The following is a 12,570-nucleotide window of genomic DNA, read 5'->3' on the forward strand; positions in this document are numbered from 1 at the left end:
AACAAGCATTTGCATTAAAATATCTAAATTCATTCTCCATGCCTGTTCTAATATGGAGGGGGGGAACGCAGGGCCTGAGATGGGTGGGAATCACAGGGGTGATTCTTGAACCCCTGATTTCACGTTCCTTTTACAACGTGTGGAGAGGCCTGCAGGGTGAGAAGTGTCTGGCAGACGCTGCACCCTTGACCCTCTTTGTACATCTGGGAGTCTCGTATCAGGAACCACAGGAGCCTAATACTACCTCAATCAGAGTTTTTGTTTTCAATTAGCGTTTTCTCTTGGCGTCTACCTTGATGACTGTCACTCTGGAGTTTCCGCTGATTCCTCATCCAGCAGAGAGATGAACTCTCTTCCTTACATCTACCTCCTCCTCCTTTCCCAGGACTCCCGGATAAATATTTAATGTTACCTGCTACATCTGACATTACTTCAGCACTCTTGGAATATTAAGTCATAATATTTTTATCAATTATTCTGAGACATTTCTATGCCTCCTATATCACTTCAGTCCCAAGATTACAAAATTTCTAACAGAAGGGGTTGGCCAATTATGAGGCGCTAGTGTAGTAGCTGAATCCTCAGAAATAAAATAGCTTTTACTCGCCCTTTAAGGACAGAAACGGACCCAGATGCTCTAGTGATCCGGACTTGCAGAAGGGCCCAAGGAGAGACTGTGAAGCAATAACAGGACAGAGAAACCTTTAACAATTTTCCAGTTCGTTTTGACTCAGTTTGGCTTTATTTTTTTTGGAATATAATTCTGAAGCTGAAATATCACATACGACCCCTTTTAACATTTTGAGGCCAAATATAGACTTTGAGATTTATGTACCATTCTGTTTTCCTCTATTTTGCCAAATAATTGAGAGCTGGCTATATTAAGAAAGCTCTTCTGGCATTACATATTCAAAAACTGAATTTATAGCCTTTTTTCTCCTCTCTCTATGGTGCTCACTGGAGGAATTATTTAGCAAAATTATTCTCTAAGTAAGATGATTTTATTTATAGCCATGGTCATTTTTCTTTTTAGTAAGTAAAACGCTTGAAATGAAAATTTAAATGAGCACTATTTTATATTTATCAGACATTATAAAAATTCAATGATGTTCTTTTAGCATAAACTATATTCAGATGACGTATTTTAGACTGTAGACAAATAAGTACAAGGACCACTTAACATTAATTAGTCTAAGTCAACTCTTTTGGTTTATTTATATTAAAATATTTTATCTTTCAAGGACAATTTTTTAAGACATAAATTATAAATACTTAATAATGATAAAAGCATCTTAAATTTTTTTTTACACTAATATAGAGGTTACCTGTTAGATCGATCTAATTAAATTTCACATTTGGTCTCAACATTCTCTCTATTCTTTTATTAAATGCTTTTAAATAATGAATATTAACATAACAGCAATACTGACATTGTTCTTTTTATTAGCAATCATTTCTTTACTATCAAGTGTTTCTACTGATTCATACCATGATTAATTTTCATGACTTCTAAAATCAATTCCATATCTTCCATGTATTTAAATAAAAATACTGTGTAACTGTATCACAGCATCTTTACTAATCTACATATAATTTCTTTTCATCATGGGCATTTTTACTTCCATATTTTTTGTTGACTAGACTATAAATTATTATTGATGGAAATTAAAAATACTGTATTTATAGAACACCTGTTTTTTAATAGAACACATTTACAGAATGCTTAGCTCTGTGGAGTCCAGGTAACTTTAGGGGAGATTTGTTTTTAATTTCCTGGAGTGTGATAACACTAAAAGTCATAGTTCTACTTTAAAATCTTCTTTATAAATCTAAAAGATGACCTGTTTATACAGGATGAAAAATCTTACCTCAACTGCATACGTAAATTCTTTATATTAAGCATAGAATAATGACAGTTTATACCTGGCAGTCATCCACCTTTGTCCTCATCACTCCTTTCATGTATTCCTTGTCCATAGTAGGAGAGACACCGAAACTATTTCCCATACATAGTATTTCTGCTTTTCCATCTGGGTAAGTCACTTCCACAGAACCATTCAGAATCACTGACCAGGAGTCCAGCTAGTTCCAAAAAATGAAGACAAAGCAGAAAATATAACATCATGATCGTGAAGCTGTAAATGCTGGAACAGTCCCTAAAAATGATTTACATCTTTTATTTTTTAAAGAGGGAACAAATAACCCAAGTACAGCTGACCGTTGGCCAAGTTCACAGAACCAGAACTAAAGCACAGCCATGGACCCACGGGTTTCCAGGTGCCTGCACGGCACTCCGCTCTCCTAATGACTCTAGCTGTTCCTCTCTTAAACGACACTAGGGAAAAAGTGTCTTCTGTTCCCCAAAACACATGTAAACAAGATAAAATGATCACCACAGCCTTGATAAGAACAGCACTGTGTTCTGACAAGAGGCATACTATTATGAACCTTTAAGTTGCAAAATCTGAAAAGTTAAAATGTCAAAAATGTTTCTACCAGTATCATCTGGAATACCGCAAATAATAGAAAATAAAATAATGAACTTGGAAGACTCTGACACAACGAGTGCATCATAATTCCCGAATGATTGAAACTTATTGCTGCCCATGGTTTGTAAGGAGGAAACAAGAAGAATGGGGTTTTTGTTCGTTTGCTGCATCGAGCGAGGCTCACATAGAGACGTTATAAGTGGCAGAAATATTTCCTAACCTCTTCACCGTTGTTTAACACGATGGTCCCGGCTCTTTCCACCACTGCAAACACCATCACAGCACAGAGCTCCCGCCTCACTGACATCGTCATGTTGGCAAAAGCCGGCAGCTGGTGCATGAATTCAAGGAGTTGTTCTGAAAAGCAGAAGGCGTGTGAAAAAATGACAACTATTTCCCCAAACAAGCATTCAGAAAGAATGCTCTACGCCTCTTTCTTTTTAAATGTCCTACAATTCTGCCTGGTGAATAGTACAAAGACTTTAAATTATCTTCAGCACACGCTGAATTTCTTGCAGGTACACGAAGAATTCTGTCACTGTGGAAATGGTGACATTTCCTTGTTGATTCAGGAGCAACAGGACACAGTGCAGTTCAAATTCCAGTGGGAATGAAGAAATTAATAAACTTCAAATGGGGAATTTCTATTGAAAATGAGCTGTGATCTTATTAAGGCTTATTAAGGGATGAAATGATACGCTGAAATGAAACAGAGCTCTGACAATTCTCTAGAAAGTCAGTAGGTCCATTCCGGTGCCTCTGGGGCGAGGGGATGCCCCAAACACACAGCAGAAACAACCACCTTCACTCTAAAGATGCTCCAGGATTTAGAAACCAGGGAATACCTTCTGTGGGTCAGACAAATCCATAAAAAGTAATCCATTAACAAGTTTACAACATTATATGATAAAGGCGAATGAAAATGGATATATTATCTCTGATCCCACAGATGGACGAAAACACAGTTTGCTCACTCTTCCTATGGGCAATGCTGTGGACAAACAGCTTCTTCTTGGTAAGAATTCCTTACTAAGTTCTTTCCTCACTCCTCACCATGGCTGTAAGAGATGCATGGTTTCTTTTTCATTTCACAGGGAGGAAACCGTGTGGCTCAAAGGCATACAATTAGGAAGTGGCAGTGACACGATTCAGGACTGTGTCTCCATGCTCAGGCTAGGCATCACAGGTGGTGATAAAGACCACAGGGCGTGTGTCAGCCTGTGAACACTTACTAGCTGAATTACTTTGGGGAAGATGATTCATTTCCTTAAGGCGTGTTTCTCTCATTTGGAAAAGAATGAGATAATACCCACCTTACTAGACAGTTCTGAGGATCAAAAGGAATGAAGATGATAAAGTCCTCAGCAGAGAGTAGATACGCAATACATGAGAACTGCTGTTATTACCATTATTATTATATTCATGGTATCGTTCAAACTTTTGGCTAAGTAAAAATTCTACTACATTTTTCTTGTCTGCACATAATGATACTGTCCCTGTGCTCATTCCTGCTCTCTATTAGGACTTAGTGACAAGTTTTATGTTGTTGGATATAGTTTGTTAATTGCAAAAACAATGTATAATATAAAGATATGTTCTGTGAAAACATGACTTTTCCACAAGGTCAGACTAGGCGGTGTTTTCTGGTCCAGGTTGGTAACGTCTGTTCTGCTTAGGCCCTACGTCATCCCTCCTGTACAAGACTTTTCATTACGGGGGTGGCTCTGGTAATCAGAGAGAATAACAGTGATACGTGGTACCCAGGGATTCTGTCCAACAAGACAGCGTTCTTCAACTTGACCCAGACCGATGCGTCAGGACATCAATTTACTGTTGCAACCAGCATTTTTAAAAGAGTAGGAGCGAGAGTATCAAAGTACATCAGTTACAGAAAGAATAAGTTCTGTTGAGTGAAACTTTCATTTCTGGAATGAGAAGATGTGTTGGTGTCCCGTCATAAAATATGTTTATGCCTGAGGGCAGCTATAAGGCAATTCTGAATAGCACCGCAAGAGATGACCCATACCTACTATCTGCGGGAGGTGGGACTCAGTGTTTTACAAATGCACTGGCTTTTTGACATGAAACGTAAAGGCAAATGAACAAATCGTGGTCCTCTGGCTGGCACACCCCCGTTAGTTCTGCTGTTACCAGCCTCTGTTCTCTTCGGCTGTCACACCCCACACTCCTCACTGTAAGGTATTAAAATACTAGCTATAGGTATTAGAACACCATTTCATTTTTTTCCTCTCCTAGTAAGAGCTAAATTTCCTTGGACAAGAAGAGATGCACGCTCTTAAGTAAAATACGAGACCAGAAATTGTCAGAAATGTTCTAAATTTAACATGTTTAGACAGTAATAAAAGTCAAATTACCACCACACACGATAGGAGAATATGAAGCATATGAATATGAAGTATAAAACGTATTCACTAATACTTGCAGCAATGATTTGAAGTGCTTGCACGGACAGTTGTCTTGCTTTCTCGCAGTTTCCTACTCCATTAGTGGGTCATGAAATCAATTTGTGATATGTGAGTAATGATTAACATTAAAAGATACAACAGAACAGAAAATATCTGTGTATCACATATAAGGATAAATAATAAAGGAGACAGAGAAGATAGAATAATAGTAAATGTATATAATTCTCCAGGCTCAGTTGAAAAATTAAAAATAAACAAACACTTAACCAGACAACATCCAAGTATTTTTAAAACTCTCAAAAACTCAATAATGGTATCACTGGTTTTGTGATAGCTTGTATTCTATCGTGTATTACACTGGAGGACTACAGCAATTAAAAAAAATAAAGAATTTAGATCACCAATCTTTAAAAAAATAATAAATATAAAATGGAAGCATTTGACTACAGCAGCTCAACATAAACCCTGATGATGCCCCAGGAAGCATAGAGTTACAGGGATTATGTCAGCCAAGAATTCAGAGCGTGGAATGAGCACTGAGATAGTTCCCAGGACGTATGGAGAGAAGCAGTGTGGAAGGGAGAAACAGGACAGCTTTATTCTACACGGCTTGGAAGAATCTGTCGGGATAATACATTAATGTGATCTATCTTACTTTGTTAGGGAAGAAATATTCCTGTTTATGAAAAATATTAGACATTCAAAAAAACTTTTTTCTAGTCAATGTAACACAAAGAAAAGTTAAATAATCAACTTACAGACACCAGAAGCTTTAGTCAATTCAGAAAATTCTTATCTTATTGCTTTGGTTTAATTTTATATAAGAAATAATTTATATTAAGATTTTTTTAAAAAACCTGTGGATTTGTATGTGTGTGTGGTACACCAAGTGGGGAAAAAAAAAGGAATTCTTTGAAAGGGATCAAAGTAGTTCTCTACCTTAATGTGTAAAGGCCTCAAAACCAAAAATATTAAATTTGGAACCATTCAATAACTGAGTACCTACAGAGTTACGAGTTGAAGCGCAAAAATCAATAATGTCCCTTTCGTCAAAGTACTGAAACAAAGGTATACCCAAGAATCTGTGGGAACCCAAAGGGAATTCCTGCAGTTTTAAAAACATGATTAAATATTAGCAATTTTTAAAAATTTAGTTATTTATTTTTGGCTGTGTTGGGTCTTCGTTGTTGTGCACGGGCTTTCTCTAGTTGCGGCGAGCGGGGACTACTCTTCATTGCGGTGTGTGGGCTTCTCATTGTGGTGGCTTCTCTTGTTGCGGAGCATGGGCTCTAGGCGCATGGGCTTTCGTAGTTGTGGCATGCAGGCTCAGTAGTTGTGGCTTGCGGGCTCTAGAGTGCGGGCTCAGTAGTCGTGGCGCACGGGCTTAGTTCCTCCGTGGCATGTGGGATCTTCCCAGACCAGGGCTCGAACCCATGTCCCCTGCATTGGCAGGCGGATTCTTAACCACTGCACCATTAGGAAGTCCCTAGACCTTATCTTTCGTGATAATGATTTACTATTTTAAATAAAAATATATTTGATAGGAGCATGCATCTGAGTTATCACTGTTTACAAGCGTATTGGCAGTATTCAACTGTAAGTAATTCATCCAGAGATTATATCAACAAGCACACTAAAAAAAAAAATAGTGTGGTGTTCATTTGTAGGAATCAGCATAGCTCTTGCTTTCTAGAAATTCTGAGAGAGAAAACTTCTCAGATATGAAGTGAAAGTCTTAAATTTCCAAGAATAACATGCTACATGTATTTGCATAATCGTAATTTTCTTCCATAACGATACTAACCTGAGCATACTCAAAAAAGGATAACCTCCATGTCAATCTGTTCATAAGCAGTGTTCAATCTAATTTTTTAAAAACCCTATGAGCAAGGATTCTTAAGATGGGAAACCAAACACACTTCCAATTTCATTCTCTCTTTACAATAAAGCGATTTTGAAAAAGAAGTAGGATCTTGAAGTCAAACGTATGGTTGCCGAAGGGGAAACATAGGAGGGAGGGATAAATTGGGAGACTGGGATTGACACACACACACACACACACTACTGTATATAAAATGGATAACAAATAAGGCCCTGCTGTATAGCACAGGGAACTCTACTCAGTACTCTGTAATGGCCTATACGGGAATAGAATCTGAAAAAGAATGAACATACGTATATGTGTAACTGATGCACTTTGCTGTGCACATGAAACTAACGCAACATTGTAAGTCAAATATACTCCAATAAAAAGTTTTTTAAAAATGAAAAAGAAGCGGGCAAGGACAAAGAGGATAAGGGAGTGGAATAAATTTTGGACAATGGAAATCAGATGAACGTGTGGTATCAGTCTGGAGGAAGCTAAACCCTACGTCTTCAGGGATGCAACAGGACCACTTCACTTCATGCTGCGGAAGCCTCAGAAGACTTGTGTCTAAGAGCACGTCAGGACCGGGGAGTGGACCAGGTGGAGGAGGGGGTGGGCTAAGCTGAGGAGGGACAGGGATGGGCATGTGAGAAGCAGCTACGTCCTTTCCTCCAACAGGAATCTAGAGGTTAATGCCCCCGGAAGGGTGACGGCAGAGGCACTTCTGTGCTGGGGGTGCAGGCGCGGCTGGCTTCCCACCACCTCCTTCGGGTCTGAACTTCTAAAAGGGTGTTGACAGTCCTTCCTTCCTACAACAGCCCCCTGTTCGCTGCACTCCCCGAAATATCTCCCCCACTTTATTCCTCAGACCCCAGCAGGACCAGGGCTCCCTGTTTGGTTCCCACTGGTCTGCCAGGACCTAGGAAACCCTCAGTCCACACAAGGCGCTCAGTCACATCCGCCGATGACCGAATGCTCACTCCACACAGCAGTCATCTCTAAAGAGCTAGCGATTCCCATCAATGGCTTTAGTTATATTTTAGATACCTAATCCAAGGTTCTGGTTTTCCATCTTTAATTCCCTAGCATACGTGCAGTGCTTAAACGGTACAAGGGCCTCCTCATACATGATACTGGCTCCCTTAAAACACAAGCAACCGGCCACTCACAGACGATGATGCCCATACTGTCCTATATCTAATCCCACTAGACCCAGTTCCTTGAATTTCTTTCAAATACATATTGGCCCAAAAAGAGCCGACGGTGTGGAAGAGCAGACAATCAGATTCCAGACCTACGGGGCAGAGATGCTCTCAGAGGAAGCTGCTCTCACTGCCCCCGGCATCTAAGGAAGGAGCAGGGCCCATCAGGCAGGCATGAACGCTACAGCACCATTGCACAGTCAACTGTTGCTCTGACGGCAAAGCCGGGTAAAGGCGACCCCGGGGAAGGAAAAAGTGGACACAAAGCCACTTAGACTCTTAACCTGAGGGCGCACTTAAAGCCTCAACCCCCAGGTTCACGCAGGGCTCACTTGACATTCTGCTCTCTTCTTCCCCTGAGGCTCACCTTCCTACGGAACCAGAGAAGAAGAAAAGTCATTTGCATGACGGTTTTCCCGACCACCACCCGACTGATGTTCACACAAAGAAAAACTCGAGCTTCCTAGAAATAGTGCGCGCAAGACGATTAATAGAAGTAATGATGTTTGGAAGACTATATTTATTTTTTTTGTCCGAGAGTAAGCTAAGGAACGGCTCGTGTGGAAGGGTTTTATTAGCAACTTTTATTAGCTGTAGTCTCCTGAAGCTATGGCCTGAGTAAAATTAATTGTTTCAAAAATGTTTTCAACAACAAATGCCAAGGAACACTGACTGATACATTAATGACCTTTCAGAGCCTACTATTCTTGGGCTCCGTTGTATTACACAGTCTTACCTCTGAATTCTTTAAATCGCTATGAGATTCGTTTTCTCGCCCAGACTTACCGATGTCATCGTCTGTCCTGTCGATGGGGTCTTTCTCCAGGCAGTCTCGCACGATGTCCCTGCTCATCAGAGGGTCCGAGGCTCTCTCGATGTCCTCTTCGTCATCATCATCTTCAGAGTCCACTGCTGTCTCCGGTAACCCACTCAGGTCCATCTCACCAGCCTCACTTTCTGTGGCCTTAAAACAGACCCCAAATAAATAGATAGATGTATAGACAGACAGACAGACCAACTTTCTTAAGGAAATCTTTTGTGCCCAAAAGAAATAAAAACAAGTCTAGTTCGAAATATTGTTTTTTCTCATATTAACTTTCCATAACTAAGTTACACGTATTCAATGTTAACAAACAGTCGTGCACTAGGCACTACAGAAAAGAATTACTTCAACAAAATATGAGTGATTTTTATCACTGCTGGAATTTGTAGTTAGGATTAATGACTATCAATAATTCTGATTACCTGTCGTACGGCATTTGAAACATCGTAGAATAAGAAAAAGGCAGTATCTGTTTTCACTCCATTTTTCAGAGAATGGCTTAAGCTAAGAGCTTAAGGGTGACAATTAATTCTGAACAATTCCTTCCCCCAAAGAACAGGTGTAGACTTATTAATGCCAAGAAGACTGAACCACTTCTCTCTTATTAGACAGTCTTTGTGAAAAAGTGAATCCCAAATCAAAGGTAACCTGATAACTATGCAAACAAAACATTAATAATTACTTTGATGACCCCAGTGTCCACCCTCCAACTATACATCACCAAAGGTGTGAAAGACCCTACATGCCTGCAGGTGACACAGTCTTTCTTCCCATTCCTCAACACCGCTGAGTGCAGCACAGACCGAATGTCAAGTCATCAAGATCAAGAAAGAATGAGGCAAACGTAAAATTAGCTCAGGAACGTCTGAAGGAACCAGGTATAACAGGAATGAAGAGAAGGAAGGAAGTCTAAGAATGCTGCTGTCTTTATTCATAGCTGCAAATCTGTAGCTACTCTCTAGTGCTGAAAAAATGTTAAATAAATGCAATGACCCAATCTCTTAAATTTTTTAGAATTTGTTTTTAATTCTGGAAAGAGACTCCAAGGCCTGTTATGGTTCTGTGATTAAAAACAAATATTTAGTCTGAATCAAGAGTCACAAGTTTCAAAATGGGCTCTTCTGTTGAGCTATCTCAAGTACAGATGTGCTATCCTTTCTAGGCTATTCTATATGCTTTTGTAATGATCATCTCAACCATCATGTACTATGTATCATATTGGCCTCATCTGACATATGTACCCAGAATTTACTAACTGCTTAAGCACACTAAGAACGAGTACAATTAAGTATCAACTATATCCATTTTGAACATCATAAACGTGGTTTTCCAGATAAAATAGTAAACGCTTAGAAACGCTTTACTATAAGACTATTAATTTTGTAGAAGACATAAAGTTGACCAACTTCAAATAACTCACAGTCCACATGATTTTCAAAGACAATAAAGACATCTTATTTTGAAGAATAGGCAAATACAGATTAAAATAAATAAATGAACGATGAAAATATAAAACGTTGAACGTAATAACAGAAAGCCAACACCAAATACTGACAATGTGCCAGGAGCTCTGCTCTGAGTGCTTCACATGCATTGACTTGTTTAACCCTTCAACAGTCCTATGAAGTGAGTCACTGACTTTTACTATTCTCCAAACATATAGGTAAAAAGAAACTATTTCTCCAAGATCATGTTGCTGGTAATTGTGGAATCAAGAACAGAGCCAGGAATTCCAGCTCCAGAGTCATAACTACAACCTAATCTGCCTCTTTGTAAGAGATACTTAACACATGAGTGCAGCTTATAGAAGGATCTATACTTTTTCTATCATTTAGTTTAAATCAATGTTTAAAGAATAAATTGTATTATTTAAAAAATTTTTTTAAGAACACATATATTTGTTTGTTTTGGCTGCTCTGGGTCTTAGTGGCGGCATGAGGGATCTTCGCTGCCGCGTGTGGACTTCTTAGGTGCGGCATGCAAACTCCTAGTTGCGGCACGCACGCAGGATCTAGTTACCTGACCACGGATTGAACCTGGGCCCCCTGCATTGGGAGCATGGAGCCTTACCCACTGGACCACCAGGGAAGTCCCATATTATTTTCTTATCAACAAAGTTTCAGCTTTCTGAAGTCTTGGTTTATATCATAGAATATTTAATTCTACATTTTGAAGCAATGCAAGTATGTGTTAATATTTTCTGAAGTTTAACAAAAAGAATTTTAATCACATTTCAGTTCCTTACGTACGATTTCCTGAACATACATTATACCGTACGTTGTAAGAATTATCACACATTATAAGAAAAACCTATGGGGAAAATAGTTGAAGACAGAATACCTAATGAAGACAGCATGAGTGAAAACGGAAAGTCTAACCTCTACAAAAGCTCTTTCAGCAGTGGCCTTAGTGAATACTGCCGCTTGGGTAGGACCACGGTGAGCAGAGATGCTCCAGGTGGGACAGCAACATGGCCTTGCAGCCAAGGCCGGAGAGTTAATTAATTGTGGCACACTCAGCAGCGCACCTCTCATTTATGATTTTTTTAAAAACCGAAGTATAGTTGATTTACAATGTTGTGTTAGTTTCTGGTGGACAGCAAAGTGATTCAGTTATACATATACATGCATATTCTTGTTCATATTGTTTCCCATGATGGTTTATTACAGGATGTTGAGTATAGTTCCCTGTGCTCTACAGCAGGACCTTGTTGTTACCTATTTTATACACAGCAGTGTGTATCTGCTCATATCTCTAACTTAAATCGTCTCTAGATTCCAGAATGACACTGAAACAGCACTGGATGTGATACGGTATGCCAAGGCTGTGAGCAGAGAAACTAGGCCAATATTATTGTTATCACCACCTTATTTCTAACGCCTACAAATGTGACAATTTGCTAATGGTTGCTATGAGTACATTTTCACCTCAGTTTCATCTTAACATCAAAGATTATTATTCATCACCTTATATTTTCAAAGATACAATCAGTCCTCTATATCCACATTCTTTAATATTAGCCTAGAGTGAAGAGGCACTACTGAAGATAAAAATAAGAACAAAACACTTTTAAGTAATATAGCGATATAACTTAAGGTTTTTCTTAACTTTTAAACATCTAACGTATGGTAAGAGATGAAAGATATATTTTACACCATCCCAAAGAAATCATTCCTATCATTTAAATGAATGATATTTAAGTCTTAAATAGAACAAAAAGATTTTCCAATGTGAGTTGGATTAATCTCTCCAAAACTGAACCCACCACCCCATCTGTGTAAACAATCATTAGTTGTTTTCTATTCCTGTTATGTGTATCCCATTGCTTAAGAAACTATTCATAAAATAACATTTATGAAACCAGTAACTTAGAAGATTATTTTTATTTAAAATAAATACCCATGTTTTAGAGACACAAATGTAGAGTACAACGTATGGACACCAAGGGGGGAAAGCAGGGGGGTGGTGGTGGGTGGGATGAACTGGGAGGTTGGGATTGACATATATACACGAATATGTATAAAACAGATAACTAATAAGAACCTGCCGTATTAAAAAAAATAAAATAAAATTCAAAATAAAATAAAATACCCATTTTTATTTTAAAATACTACAGAATTTCTTTTAATAATACATCTTAAATAGAACTCAATGAACAAGTTTTTGGGAATCTACTAATTTCGTGAACAATGAGACCCTTGGAGACTGAGTGGAGTCCAAGGTTTAGTGAGCACTGACTGGTCTGTGGCGGGTGGGGAGAGGG

The 12,570-nt window shown here is 38.8% G+C and overlaps 1 protein-coding gene across 7 annotated transcripts in view; it reads right to left on the minus strand.

The window, feature by feature from the left end:
- Positions 1–12,570, minus strand: part of RAPGEF2 (Rap guanine nucleotide exchange factor 2) — a 246,004-nt gene that overhangs the window by 36,778 nt on the left and 196,656 nt on the right. For all 7 annotated transcript variants that reach the window (XM_079919702.1, XM_079919703.1, XM_079919701.1 and 4 more), the window contains 3 exons: positions 8,771–8,948; positions 2,710–2,846; positions 1,924–2,082 (listed from right to left, as the gene is read on the minus strand). In XM_079919702.1, coding sequence (XP_079775828.1) covers positions 1,924–2,082; positions 2,710–2,846; positions 8,771–8,948 — 474 coding nt within the window. The remainder of the gene's footprint in view (positions 1–1,923; positions 2,083–2,709; positions 2,847–8,770; positions 8,949–12,570) is intronic.

Source organism: Stenella coeruleoalba, assembly GCF_951394435.1.
Source record: "Stenella coeruleoalba genome assembly, chromosome: 4".
NCBI classification, from domain to species: Eukaryota; Metazoa; Chordata; class Mammalia; order Artiodactyla; family Delphinidae; genus Stenella; species Stenella coeruleoalba.